We start from the raw sequence: 13,586 nt of genomic DNA, 5'->3' as shown, positions 1-13,586 counted from the left end.
AGAGATATTTACTTTATATTTAAATTTTATGTTTAAGTTTGCCTAACTCAACTAATTATCGCAGAGATATTTACTTTATATTTAAATTTTATGTTTAAGTTTGCCTAACTCAACTAATTATCGCAGAGATATTTACTTTATATTTAAATTTTATGTTTAAGTTTGCCTAACTCAACTAATTATCGTAGAGATATTTACTTTATATTTAAATTTTATGTTTAAGTTTGCCTAACTCAACTAATTATCGTAGAGATATTTACTTTATATTACTATAAATTACTATTAATATTTGTGTGAAAATAATATCTTCTCCCTTTGTCTCATTTTATATATCTTCATTTAATTTAATATAAAATTTAAAAATATATAAAAGACTTAAAATTTTATAATTTTGTACCAATAAAATATATATAATATACTAAAATTATTTTTAAAATGTTAAAGATCTTTTAGTATATTATTGTCATATTTATAAACTTGGGAACTAAAAAAGCACGTGAATTTGGTGGCTTAATATTTAGAAGGGCATATAGCTATGGCCTACATACGTAAGGTTAAAAAATTTCATACAAATGATCTCTTATGATGATTCAGAATTAATTAGAACAAAATAATTTTTCAATTTTCTTATGTATTAAAATGCGAATTATGTGCGTTAAAGTGATTTTTCCAATGAATTTGGTTCAATAAAAATAAATTTAAGAAATCATAATTAATAACATAATTTTTTTTTATTAATTTGCGACGAATAAAACCTCTATTTCTTAACCCTGTATGATTAACTGGAGAAAAGAGTTTCAATGCTGTATTTTAAAATAAAATAGGTTTTTATACATCAAAAGCTATATATCTAATCAATTTTTTTTTCAAGAAAAAAAAATCATAAATATTGATCAAATTAGCCACTATGACTAGTGGTCTATTTGGTCAAGTTTGGAGATGCTAAAAGATTTATTTTTGAGAATTGATATGAAAATTTCAGTTTTAATTTTTTGATTTTCTAATTAGAAAAATTGTAATCCAATAAAAATAAACTTGGATTGATTTGGATTTTTTAAGTTAAACTGTATTAATCGGTTTGAGTATTTTAAATTTTCTATTTTGACTTTTAAGTCTTAGCTTTTAGGCCAACTATAACAATTAATAACCTTAATCTACCTAATAAGTCGTTGCCCATGTGTTCTTTCATATTGGACTTTATACTATAATGGATATTGGTGTAGGGTGCTAATTATTAAACCTTTGAAAATTAGACTTATTAGCTAGTATTGAACATATATGATAGTTTTGTCCAAAATTGAATAGAAAAAAAGATTGGTTCATGGATAATGAGTTATTAATTTAGCGATTTCGATAACGATTGAATAACCTTTTATCACTATCAACCTTGGCGCTTGGAATCCATTGTCTTGATATATAAGAAGTTAAGAGTTTGCCTCATGTGAAAGATAAGAATAAATAGTTTCGAGATAAAAAAAAGTCATGGGATAAATTTTTAAAGACGGTCATTAAGACCTTAGTTATGGAGTCAACTGTCATTGACGGCCGAAATTGTTGGGAAAGACAAGGCACTAACAAAGAATGTCTGACAGGATAACAGTGGAAATATACCCAAGTCTATACTTTCCCTTCTCGATTTGAACCGAGAGAAGACAAACAACCACAAGCAATATGATAATAAGGCAGCAAGTAATTCAACCAAACAAATATAACAAGGCAATAATAAACCAATCACACAAGACACCAAGATTTACGTGGAAAACCCTTCGATGTGAAGAGTAAAAAACCACGGGACCAAAAGCTCCACTATAATCACCAAGAGTTACAATATTGTTCTCCAAAATTGGCCACAAAACAAGTGCCAAACAACGAGCAACAACAAAATAAGATTGCACCAAATCTAGAGAATTAAAGGAGCAAAATCACCAATTTCGCAGCTACTGTTCACGACAGCAAAACTGAAGCTGCAGGCCACCAAATCCAACTCTGTCAGTTCCTAATCAAAGATTGAGATGAAGATAATATGCTGTCCAAAAATCAGCTCAATCGGACAAGAAACGAAGCGGGAATCGCAATTTGAAGTTGGCTGTTAGGGCTGAATTTTGACTGCGAAAACTGCTCTCTTTCTCTCTTTTTGGCTGCTGAAAAAACTCTCTGTGTATATGAAAATAAGACCTAAATAGGCTTATATTTGCCTCATAAGAATGGGCCTATGGGCAAAAATGGGTTGGTCCAAATTGGGCTTTTATTTATCCACATAGGAAGGGAAAAAGGCCCATAACCCAACAATTCTCCCCCTCACGACTATGTGGAGGAGACCGCCATCCCGACGACCATGCAACAATCTTCAAACTTCCCTCTTGGCAAAGCTTTAGTCATCATATCGGAACCATTGTCATTTGTATGAATCTTTTCAAGCTCAAGCAACTTAGAATCCAACACATCTCGAATCCAATGGTATCTCACATCAATGTGTTTAGACCGACCATGGAACGTAGAATTCTTGCCAAGATGTATAGCACTTTGACTGTCACAATAAAGCACATACCTCTCTTGAGCACAACCAAGTTCCCCCAAGAATCTCTTCATCCAAAGCAATTCTTTACAAGCTTCAACGACAGCAATAAGCTCAGCTTCTGTAGTAGATAGAGCAACACATTTTTGCAACCTAGATTGCCAAGACACAGCTCCCCCTGCAAAAGTAACCAAGTACCCTGAAGTAGACTTGCGAGTATCAACATCACCAGCCATGTCTGAATCAGTATAACCACAAAGAATAGGCTTCCCTGTACCAAAACACAAACTCAGACTAGAAGTGCCACAGAGATATCTCATAACCCACTTCACAGCATTCCAATGTTCTCTTCCCGGATTAGAAAGAAAACGGCTAACAACTCCAACAGCGTGAGCAATATCCGGTCTTGTACAAACCATCGCATACATCAAACTACCAACAGCTGAAGCATAAGGAACTTTCTTCATATTTTCCTTCTCATCATCACTAGAAGGACACTGTTTCGTGCTCAATTTGAAGTGCATAGCTAAAGGTGTACTGACAACCTTAGCTTTGTCCATGCTGAATCTGCGAAGTACTTTCTGAATGTACTTCTCTTGTGATAATACCAATTTCTTGGCCTTTCTATCACGGACAATCTGCATGCCAAGAATCTGCCTTGCTGGTCCTAAGTCTTTCATAGCAAAAGACTTACTCAACTCTTGCTTCAACTTCTGAATCCTGCAAGTATTATGACCAACAACAAGCATGTCATCAACATAAAGCAACACAATAATAAAGTCACCATCAGAGAACTTTTGCACAAAAACACAATGGTCTGAAGAAGTCTTCTTGAAGCCCTGCTGACTCATAAAAGAACCAAACTTCCTGTACCACTGCCTGGGAGCTTGTTTCAAACCATACAAGCTCTTCTTCAATTTGCAAACATAATTCTCTTTACCCTTGACTTCAAAACCTTCCGGTTGCTCCATATAAATTTCTTCATCTAAGTCACCATGGAGGAAAGCAGTTTTAACATCCATTTGCTCAACCTCTAAATCTAGACTTGCAGCCAAGCCTAGAACCACACGAATGGATGACATCTTCACAACTGGAGAGAATATCTCATCAAAATCAACTCCCCTTTTCTGATTAAATCCCTTGACAACTAATCTAGCTTTGTACCGTGGAACTGGATTACCATCTTCATGTTTCACCCGAAAAACCCACCTGTTTTTCAAAGCTTTTCTGTCTTTAGGTAACTTAACCAAATCAAAGGTATGATTATCATGCAAGGATTTAATCTCATCTTCCATAGCATCAAACCACCTTTCTTTTTCTTCACTTTCCATGGCCTCATCAAGACTCTCAGGTTCTCCCCCGTCAGTCAAGAGTACATACTCATTGGGAGAATAACGAGATGAAGGAATTCTCTCTCTACTAGATCGTCTGAGAGAACTCTCTGGAGCATCTATAATTGGTTGTTGGACAACCACATCATCTTGCACTGGAGCATCAACAACATCATGCCGGTCATTCTGAACATGATCACCATCTTCATTATCAACTTGATTTTCATCATTATGAAGATTTTCTTCCGGTGCAATAGTCAAAGGAACTGGATCAACATCAACTAAGCTCTCACTACTCTGAAAATCAGCCTTGTCAGCTTTGTCAAAATCTTCAATTGTTTGGTCTTCAAAGAACACAACATCACGGCTTCTAACAAGTTTCTTCTCAACAGGATCATAGAAACGATAGCCAAATTCATCTTGACCATAACCAATGAAGATACACTGCCTAGTTTTAACATCCAACTTTGACCTTTCATCCTTAGGAACATGTACAAAGGCTTTACACCCAAAGACTCTAAGATGATCATAAGAAACATTCTTACCAGTCCAAACTCTGTCAGGGACATCACCATCTAAAGCAACAGCAGGAGATAAATTGATAACATAAGCAGCAGTATTAAGTGCTTCTGCCCAAAAGGAATCTGACAGCTTAGCATCTGAAAGCATACATCTAACCCTCTCAACTAGAGTTCTGTTCATCCTCTCTGCTAAACCATTTAACTGAGGAGTCTTTGGAGGAGTTTTCTGATGCCTAATACCCTGCTCTCTGCAATATCTATCAAAAGGACCAATATACTCACCACCATTATCTGAGCGGATGCATTTCAATGTCTTCCCTGTTTGTCTTTCAACCAAGGCCTGAAAACTCTTGAACACATCAAGTACTTGATCCTTGGACTTCAAAGGAAATACCCAGAGTTTGCGAGAATGATCATCAATAAAAGTCACAAAGTAAAGTGCACCACCATGAGATCTTACCTTAAAAGGACCACACAAATCAGAATGTACCAACTCCAGCAAATCAAGCTTTCTTGAAGGCGGATGACTCTGAAAAGAAACTCTTTTCTGTTTACCGGCTAAGCAATGAACACATTTCTTCAACTTTGCTTGTTTCACTCCAGAAAGCAAATTTTTCTTAGCCAAACTATCAATCCCCTTCTCGCTCATATGACTCAGCCTTCTATGCCATAACTCTGATGAAGTATCATTCTCCACCAAATTTACTGAGTCTCTGGACATGGAGCCCTGAAATACATACAAGTTAGACAACTTGTCACCACGGGCCACAACCATCAAACCTCTAGTAAGCTTCCACTGGCCAACACCAAGTGTATTAACATAACCCTCATCATCAAGATATCCCACAGAAATCAAATTCAAGCGAACATCTGGAGCATGCTTGACATTATTGAGAACTAGTTTGGAACCATTGTTACTTTCCAAACAAACTGTCCCAATGCCAATAACTTCAACTTCATGATTATTGCCCATTTTCAACGTTCCAAAATTACCTGGAGTATAAGAAGAAAATAATTCCTTCTTTGGCGTGACATGAGAAGTAGCACCAGAATCCACAAACCAGCTAGACTCATCACGAACAAGATTAATGGCATTTGCATCACAAGAAACAAGAAGATCATCATTAGCAACAACAGCAACACGATTTTCATTATCGCCTTCTCTCTTTTGTTGTCTCATATCTCTCTTGTGCTTGTAACAATATTTCATGATATGCCCATTCTTGTGGCAATAGTCACATGTAATATTCTTGTATTTAGACTTTGACTTGCTTCTACTTTTACCTCTATCATTCTGACCTCTGGACTTGTTTCTCCCCCTATCTTCAGTAACCAAAACATCGGAGTGTGAAGCTGAAGAAGATGAGGCTTGAGATCTTCTTCTCATTTCTTCATTCAAGACACCACTCTTAGTATATTCCATGGTTACAACACCACTGGGAGCAGAATTAGTCAAAGAAACTCGAAGAGTTTCCCAAGAGTCTGGCAGAGTATTAAGAAGCCAAAGTCCCTGTATCTCATCATCAAACTTTACACCCATTCCGGACAGCTGGTCAAGAACACCCTGAAAATCATTAATATGATCAGAAATAGGAGTGCCCTCTTTATACCTGATATTCATTAATTGTTTCAATAGGAACAACTTGTTGTTGCCAGTCTTCGAAGCATAAAGTGTCTCGAGCTTGTCCCACAAACTTTTGGCATGTGTCTCATTCACAATATGATTTCTAACATTATCTTCAACCCATTGTCTAATATAGCCACAAACCTGCAGATGCTCAAATTCCCATTCTTCATCATTCAAAGACTGAGGCTTATTAGAAGCAAACACAGGTAAATGCATCTTCTTGACAAATAGAAGATCTTTCATCTTGCCTTTCCAAATATGATAGTTACTACCATTTAAACACACCATTTTGCTCATATTTGCCTCCATCATTCAAAACGACAATCAACAATAACCAATGCTCTGATACCACTTTGTTGGGAAAGACAAGGCACTAACAAAGAATGCCTGACAGGATAACAGCGGAAGAATACCCAAGTCTATACTTTCCCTTTTCGATTTGAACCAAGAGAAGACAAACAACCACAAGCAATATGATAGTAAGGCAGCAAGTAATTCAACCAAACAAATATAACAAGGAAATAATAAACCAATCACACAAGACACCAAGATTTACGTGGAAAACCCTTCGATGTGAAAAGTAAAAAACCACGGGACCAAAAGCTCCACTATAATCACCAAGAGTTACAATATTGTTCTCTAAAATTGGCCACAAAACAAGTGCCAAACAAAGAGCAACAACAAAATAAGATTGCACCAAATCTAGAGAATTAAAGGAGCAAAATCACCAATTTCGCAGCTAATGTTCATGACAGCAAAACTGAAGCTGCAGGCCACCAAATTCAAATCTGTCAGTTCCTAATCAAAGATTGAGATGAAGATGATATGCTGTCCAAAAATCAGCTCAATCGGACAAGAAACGAAGCGGGAATCGCAATTTGAAGTTGGCTGTTAGGGCTGAATTTTGACTGCGAAAACTGCTCTCTTTCTCTCTTTTTGGCTGCTGAAAAAACTCTCTGTGTATATGAAAATAAGACCTAAATAGGCTTATATTTGCCTCATAAGAATGGGCCTATGGGCGAAAATGGGTTGGTCCAAATTGGGCTTTTATTTATCCACATAGGAAGGGAAAAAGACCCATAACCCAACAGAAATTGCATATTTTCAAGGTTAAACGAGCCTAGAGCAAGTCAACCCCCTATTTTGTCGATTTTTGTGTGCTATAGTCCACCATCTTTTATGGTGATCCGAAATTTCGATGTCATTTTTAGCGGAGTTTTTCATGGACATCCATTAAGACCTTAAGTTTGGAGCTAGTTGACCCTGATGACAAAAACGATCCATTTTCAAGGTCAAGCGAGCCCAGAGCAGGTAACCCCCAATTTTTTTAATTTTCATGTGCTATAGTTCTTCATCTTTTTTGGTGATCCGAAATTCTGATGTCATTTTTGCCGAAATTTTTCATGGACGTCCATTAAAACCTTAACTATTGAGCTAGTTGGCCTTGACGTCCAAAACAGACCATTTTCAAGGTCAAACGAGCCCAGAGCAGGTAAACCTCCTTTTTCCAATTTTCGTGTGCTATAGTTTACCATATTTTTTGGTTAATCAGAATGCCGACGTCATTTTTGCCAAAATTTTTCATGAATATCCGTTAGAACCTTAGCTATGGAGCCAGTTGGCCCTGACGGTCGAAACGACCCATTTTCAAGGTCAAACGAGCCTAGAGCAGATAAACTCTCATTTTGTCAATTTTCATATACTATGTCCACCATCTTTTTTGGTGATCAAGAATTATGACTTTCTGCCGAAATTTTTCATAGATATCAGTTAAGACCTTAACTATGGAGCCACTTGGCCCTAACAACAAAAATAGTTCATTTTAAAGGTAGAAAATAAATGTCTCAAACTACATGCATCCAATAACATGCGGCTTTAGACATACACTCTATCAAACTACTGTCACAATGTAACAATCCTCTTTTCTCGACCGATTCTCTGAAAGTACTCAAAAGATCTTTGTATGATGTTGGTCCTCATACATGCCTCAATAGTAATCGAAGATAATATCTTTCTCCTTCTGTTGGATGACACGTGACAATACGTCCAACAATGTCTCAAACTACATGCATCCAAAATGTTGCACTAATGCAATGGGGGTATCCATATAACGTTGGCGCATATCTCCTATTGAAAGAATTTGATAGAAATGTTTGTTTTCCAATATTCGAAGAGTCTCATTCACATAGCCTCAAAATTCCAAGAAGTCTTGATGATATAAACAAATTTTGATTGTGTAAAACAAAATTGAATATATATTTGAAAATGATTGGACTCTGCATCGTATTTGAGGCATTGTTTTACATAATACATGAAATAGGAAATGATGTTAGGATTGTTCTACTTTGAAATTTTGAGTTTTAGATTAAAACAATTACTATCCAAAATACTTACCCTATATTAATTTATTAACGGGAAAATGGTCTAGAAAATACTTTAATTTTTATCGAAATTGTTGTTACGATACCAAACTTTGGAAAGGACCTTTTGCCCAATTTACTATTTAATAGTGTATTTTTAAGATATATATATGTCTATGTGGACATCATAAATACTCCATCATTTTAAATAGTAATGTATATATACCTTTAAAATATACTATTAAATCATACATAGTGTAAAAGATCCTCCATAAAATTTGGTATTCTAACGACAATCTCGACCGAAATTAAAATGTTTTTCGGACCATTTATTTACGAATACGTATGAAATTGTAGGTGCGGGACCATACTTTTGGCTAGCTCATTCAGTACGTCTGGTTGTAAATTGTGGTGGAAATCTCATATTTTGTAATTATACGAAAAAAAATCTTTATTAAAGATTATTAATATCAATATCTTAAATTTTAAAGTCCAAAAATATTATTAAAAAGTCCGCTAAAAAAGAAAAGAGACTCTTGAAATACTTTGACACATAATCATAATATCATAAATTGAAAAAGAAAAATCATAAATTCAACTTTTTAATTATAGTAAAAGGAAAAATTTTTAAATATATCCTTGTATTTTGTTTTTTAAATATTCATTTACATTTTTACTGCTACCGATAACAGAAACAGTATCAATTTTAAAATTAATTTTTGTTTTATTAAAATTAAAATAAATTAAAGATATCTTTACTTGGTTACTCTATAAGATTTTTGTGCAATATTTTAGAGTCTATCACTTATTATATGTGGATGCTTAAAATTTCAACATGGCTATTTTTGGTCCATATAAATTTAAATATGGCTCTTACTTTGTAAGATTTTTAGGCTGATTTGATATTTTAAAATTTTATATCGATATTACGCGATACAGTAGAATTAATGAAGCCAATGGAGTTTAAGAAAATTATTCAACGGTAATGTAATATTCCAAATCGAGTACATTATAATAACAATGATAATTATTAGAAGCGAAAAAAGGAAAGAGCGTGTACATAAAGTAAGACAGTGACAATTATAAGACTAGAAAATAATACGGGACGGAACGGATTAAATGTTTCACAAATTTAAATAAGAATCTGCATAACTTGATTGGTTGTACCGGAAGGGAACAATTTCTTGTAGGCCTCACCCAAAGCAACATTTGTAGTACTATAACCACCATCAATAACTAGGTTCAAACCACTCACATATTTAGAATCATCACTTGCCAAATACAAAACTCCATTTGCTACATCTTGTTCATCCAATAAAATTCCTTTCAAATTTCCCCCTTCACCAAACCATTTCTCTGCCTTTTCTCTCTCATCTATTCCGAGCGCGTCCAAAGTAAGTTTTGTGCTAATATAATGAGGAGAAACACAATTAACTTTTATTCCGTATCTTCCTAATTCGACTCCGATATTTTTGGAGAGCCCTAAAACCGCACTTTTTGATGCCGCATAAGAATGTGGGACAATACCATATACTACCGTTGCCGCACTTGTTGTGAAAATAATTGAACCTTTTGTATTACTCGAAATCATCACTCTAGCAGCATGTTTCGCGCATAAAAATGCCCCAACAACATTTACATCGAACACATTTTTAATTATATCGGTATCTACATCTAAAATACTGGAAATTGACTTACCAGCTACACCAGCATTACTGAACATTATGTCAAGCTTACCAAATTTGGCAACCGTTGCATCTACAACATTTTGAACGTCTGATTCAATCGCGACATCACAATGGACGAACATTATGTGTTCATTATTGTCGATTTCTTTTACTAATGAATTTCCAAGATCGTCCTGAATATCTGCAATTGTTACTTTTGCACCATGTTGAATAAAAAGTCTAGCTGTAGCTACTCCTATGCCACTAGCACCACCAGTTATAATTACTACCTTACCTTCTAGCCTGCATAAAATAAGTTCAAATATAAATTAGTACTATTATTTTCTAAGTGTGTAGAAAAAATAAAACTATGAATTAGGAAAAAGAAAGAAAATAACTTTTTGGCTATTGGGGATTGAAGAGAAGGGGTGGCCATTTTGTCAAACTTGAGAGTTAATGTGTTCTTGTAAAAAATATTTAGACTCTATTTATAAGAAAATAGCACAGCTAAAGTCTAAAAAAACAGTTGTTAAAAGATAGGCAAAGGTGTGTTTGGTATGAAAAAAAAATGTATCATTTTTTTAAATGAAAAAAACAAGTTTAATATGGATATTAGATAACGAGTAAAATAATAAGCGCTAATTCATTGGTGGCCACCTAAAATTGACATAAATTTTCACTTAGACACCTTAATTATACTTTGTTCATTCTAGACACCTCATATCATGTTCCGTTATGTCAGTTTGACACTTTTTGCTGACTCGGCATATTGTGTGTGCTGCACGCATTTTGAGCGCTTGAGGAGTTTATTTTTTGATTTTTTAAATTTTTTTCCTTCTTCTTCTTCACTCTTTATCCCTAGCATTTATTCTACCTTCCACCATGCAAAATCATGATAAAAACCTTTAAAAATATGAAAAAATAAAATAAAAAAATTATCGCACTACGTGTTTATATATATATATATATGGGGTCAAAAGTAGGTGTAAGTATCCAAGTAGATTCGCATGTATCTGTGATATACTGAGTACTCGCTGGATCACCTCTCTCTTCTCACCCTTGCCTTTCTCCCTCTCTTCATCGCCACTCTCTCTCTATGTATTTGTACTTCTGAATGCATCTGGTATAGGTATCTAGTGTGATACTCATGTATCTGGGATGTACACTGACTCTCTCAGTCACCTCCGTCCTATCTCGTTCACCTCTCCCCCTATGTAATTGTGTTTTATAATACGTGTATTTGATATAAAAAAAATATATGTATTTAGTTGTATGCGATGTGAATTATTAATTAGTAAGATAATATGTAATTATTTCAAGCTATAAGATCAAGAACTAATAAATATTGTAGAAATGTTCGTGTAATTAAGTAGTTTTTTCCCTTACTTTTTAAGCATGTTATATTACTAGACTAGATGTGTTACATATGTCCATGGGCCAAAATGGATACATACACAATTGGGCTATTGATATGAGTCAAATTGTATTATGAATTTGATATGTTAAAGGTGCACATAGTTTGATGTTATATCAATTCCAATAGTATTGGGCCAAATTCAACTTATAAAAAAATTGTACAAAATAATTGCTTGAAGAAAGTGGGGTGCAATTGCCTTCTTTTGTAAAAACATAAAATCATTTTGATTTTATTCATCATCTAAGATATATCATACTATAGTTATATGACATGTCAATCTTTTTATCTAAAAACTAATGAAAATATTCTCATGCAAATATTTTCAAAGTTATTTTCATGATACTGAGGTTTATTTTAAATTGTCACTTTTCAAATATTAAGAAAGAAAAAGAAATCTATTTTATCATAAACATTAATTACTAATTATTCAAATCATTTCTCAAGATTTAAGATTATATATTAATTGATATGAGTATTGTTGATAAATTACTTAAATCAATCATTATTTTTTAAGAGACATACGTGTAAAGTTTAAAATGAATGAGTAAAAGTGAACAGACCGAATATATGTTTAAAACTTAATGTTGACTTGATTGCTTCTTAACTTTGAAAATGCAATGAATTGGCTTGTTTTTATTCATTCAATGTTTCTCACCAAACATGCTTTGTGTATTAGATTTTGTACCACACATTTGACATTATTTATTCAATTGTCTCATTTTTAATGCCTAAACAAACTTTCTAACTAGTAAATAATACATACAACAATTAAGGAAAGAAAGGGGAAATAAATAATAATTCAGTAATTAATCAAGCCATTCTCTTTGGATAGATATTATTTAATTTGCTTGATTCAAATAATGGATTTCTCTTTTTGTCATTAATGCCAATTATTTCAATTTTCTTAAATAATATGTGACTATATATAGCTGACTTTAGTTTTAATTGGTAAAAATATGTGTTTTTAATATTTTTCAAATATTATAGGAAAATATTTTAGTCTTGTTTAGTCTAATTATGGAGTTTGGACTAGATATTGTAATGTGTTGGTCAAAACCTAATTTGCATTTTCACCTTTTTTAAAAAAAATAAAAAAAATCTCCTAAATTAATGTTATTGTCAAAGTTTGGTGTTGGTCATTTTGAGTGGAAGAAAACATATACCAAAATTTTAGTTAAGACTCTCTTTTATTTCAAAGTTCATTGAACTTTAGCTAAATGAATATTATCAATATTCATTTGTTCAATCTAACTTGATATTATTTGATATCATAAATAAATTGATTAAAAAATTATAATTCCAAAACTACAAATTCATAATAAAACCAAAAATCATTTAATTTTGCAAAATAATTAAAATTAGAAAATGAGAAAAAGAAATATAAGCTTTCATTTCAAGTAACTTCCAGTTCTCTTAACCAAATGCTCATTTAAAAAAAAAAAAAAAAACCAACTTTATAGATTATAATAAAATTTTTTTTTTGTAGAATGGGAAAAATTATATCAAAAATAGTTAGTTATTTGTTATAAACATATTTATAATATAGTGAATGTCTAATTATGTGAAGTCCTTGTAGTATATGGTTAGGTGTACCTATCTTCGAGAGGCTGTAGTGACTTCTAGGAAATATCTTCACTTCTTGGATTCTATTGTGCGTACTTGGTCCCGTTTTGATTCTTATCGCTTCACTCCATTCGCTCTCATTTATGTGATGACTCGTGTGTAGTTCCTTTTGTGAATCATTGGCATGTCGTGTATTGGTTTGATGTTAGATCTGGTATTAAAGTGGAAGTGATATACTTATGAAAAGGATTTGTGGTTATATTTTGAATATTAAAAAAAAATTAAAAAAAATAAAAAAATTAAGGGGCTATGTAAGTTTAGTTATCCTAGTAAAATGATTAGTACTTGTGTGGTATATACGATATTAGAGTGGTTAACAATTGGAAGTGGGGTGATTAAAGGGATGACTAGATAATTGAGTTGTAACTTTGGAAACTATAATCAGTAAAGTTATCATAACATGAATGGAATTCTTAGAAAATGATGCACCAATTAGGGTTAGAATTTCTACAAGAGTAGTATCGATGCTTACTTGGTTGGAGTTATGGAGTGTGCTACTTTTGATATTGACCTGAACTATGAAAG

The 13,586-nt window shown here is 33.1% G+C and overlaps 1 protein-coding gene across 1 annotated transcript; it reads right to left on the bottom strand.

Moving 5' to 3' along the window:
- Positions 1-9,316: 9,316 nt before the first annotated feature.
- On the bottom strand, positions 9,317-10,502 carry LOC114073835 (secoisolariciresinol dehydrogenase-like). The gene is made up of 2 exons (XM_015204160.2): positions 10,420-10,502; positions 9,317-10,324 (listed from the first exon to the last, which is right to left on the bottom strand). The coding sequence occupies exons 1-2, from the start codon at positions 10,455-10,457 to the stop codon at positions 9,487-9,489; spliced, it is 876 nt and encodes a 291-aa protein (XP_015059646.1). The 5' UTR covers positions 10,458-10,502; the 3' UTR covers positions 9,317-9,486.
- Between the last annotated feature and the right edge of the window lie 3,084 nt (positions 10,503-13,586).

The sequence above is a fragment of the Solanum pennellii genome, chromosome 12 (assembly GCF_001406875.1).
Source record: "Solanum pennellii chromosome 12, SPENNV200".
NCBI classification, from domain to species: Eukaryota; Viridiplantae; Streptophyta; class Magnoliopsida; order Solanales; family Solanaceae; genus Solanum; species Solanum pennellii.
Note: the sequence above shows the minus strand (reverse complement) of the source record. Positions and strands in the feature narration are given on the sequence as shown.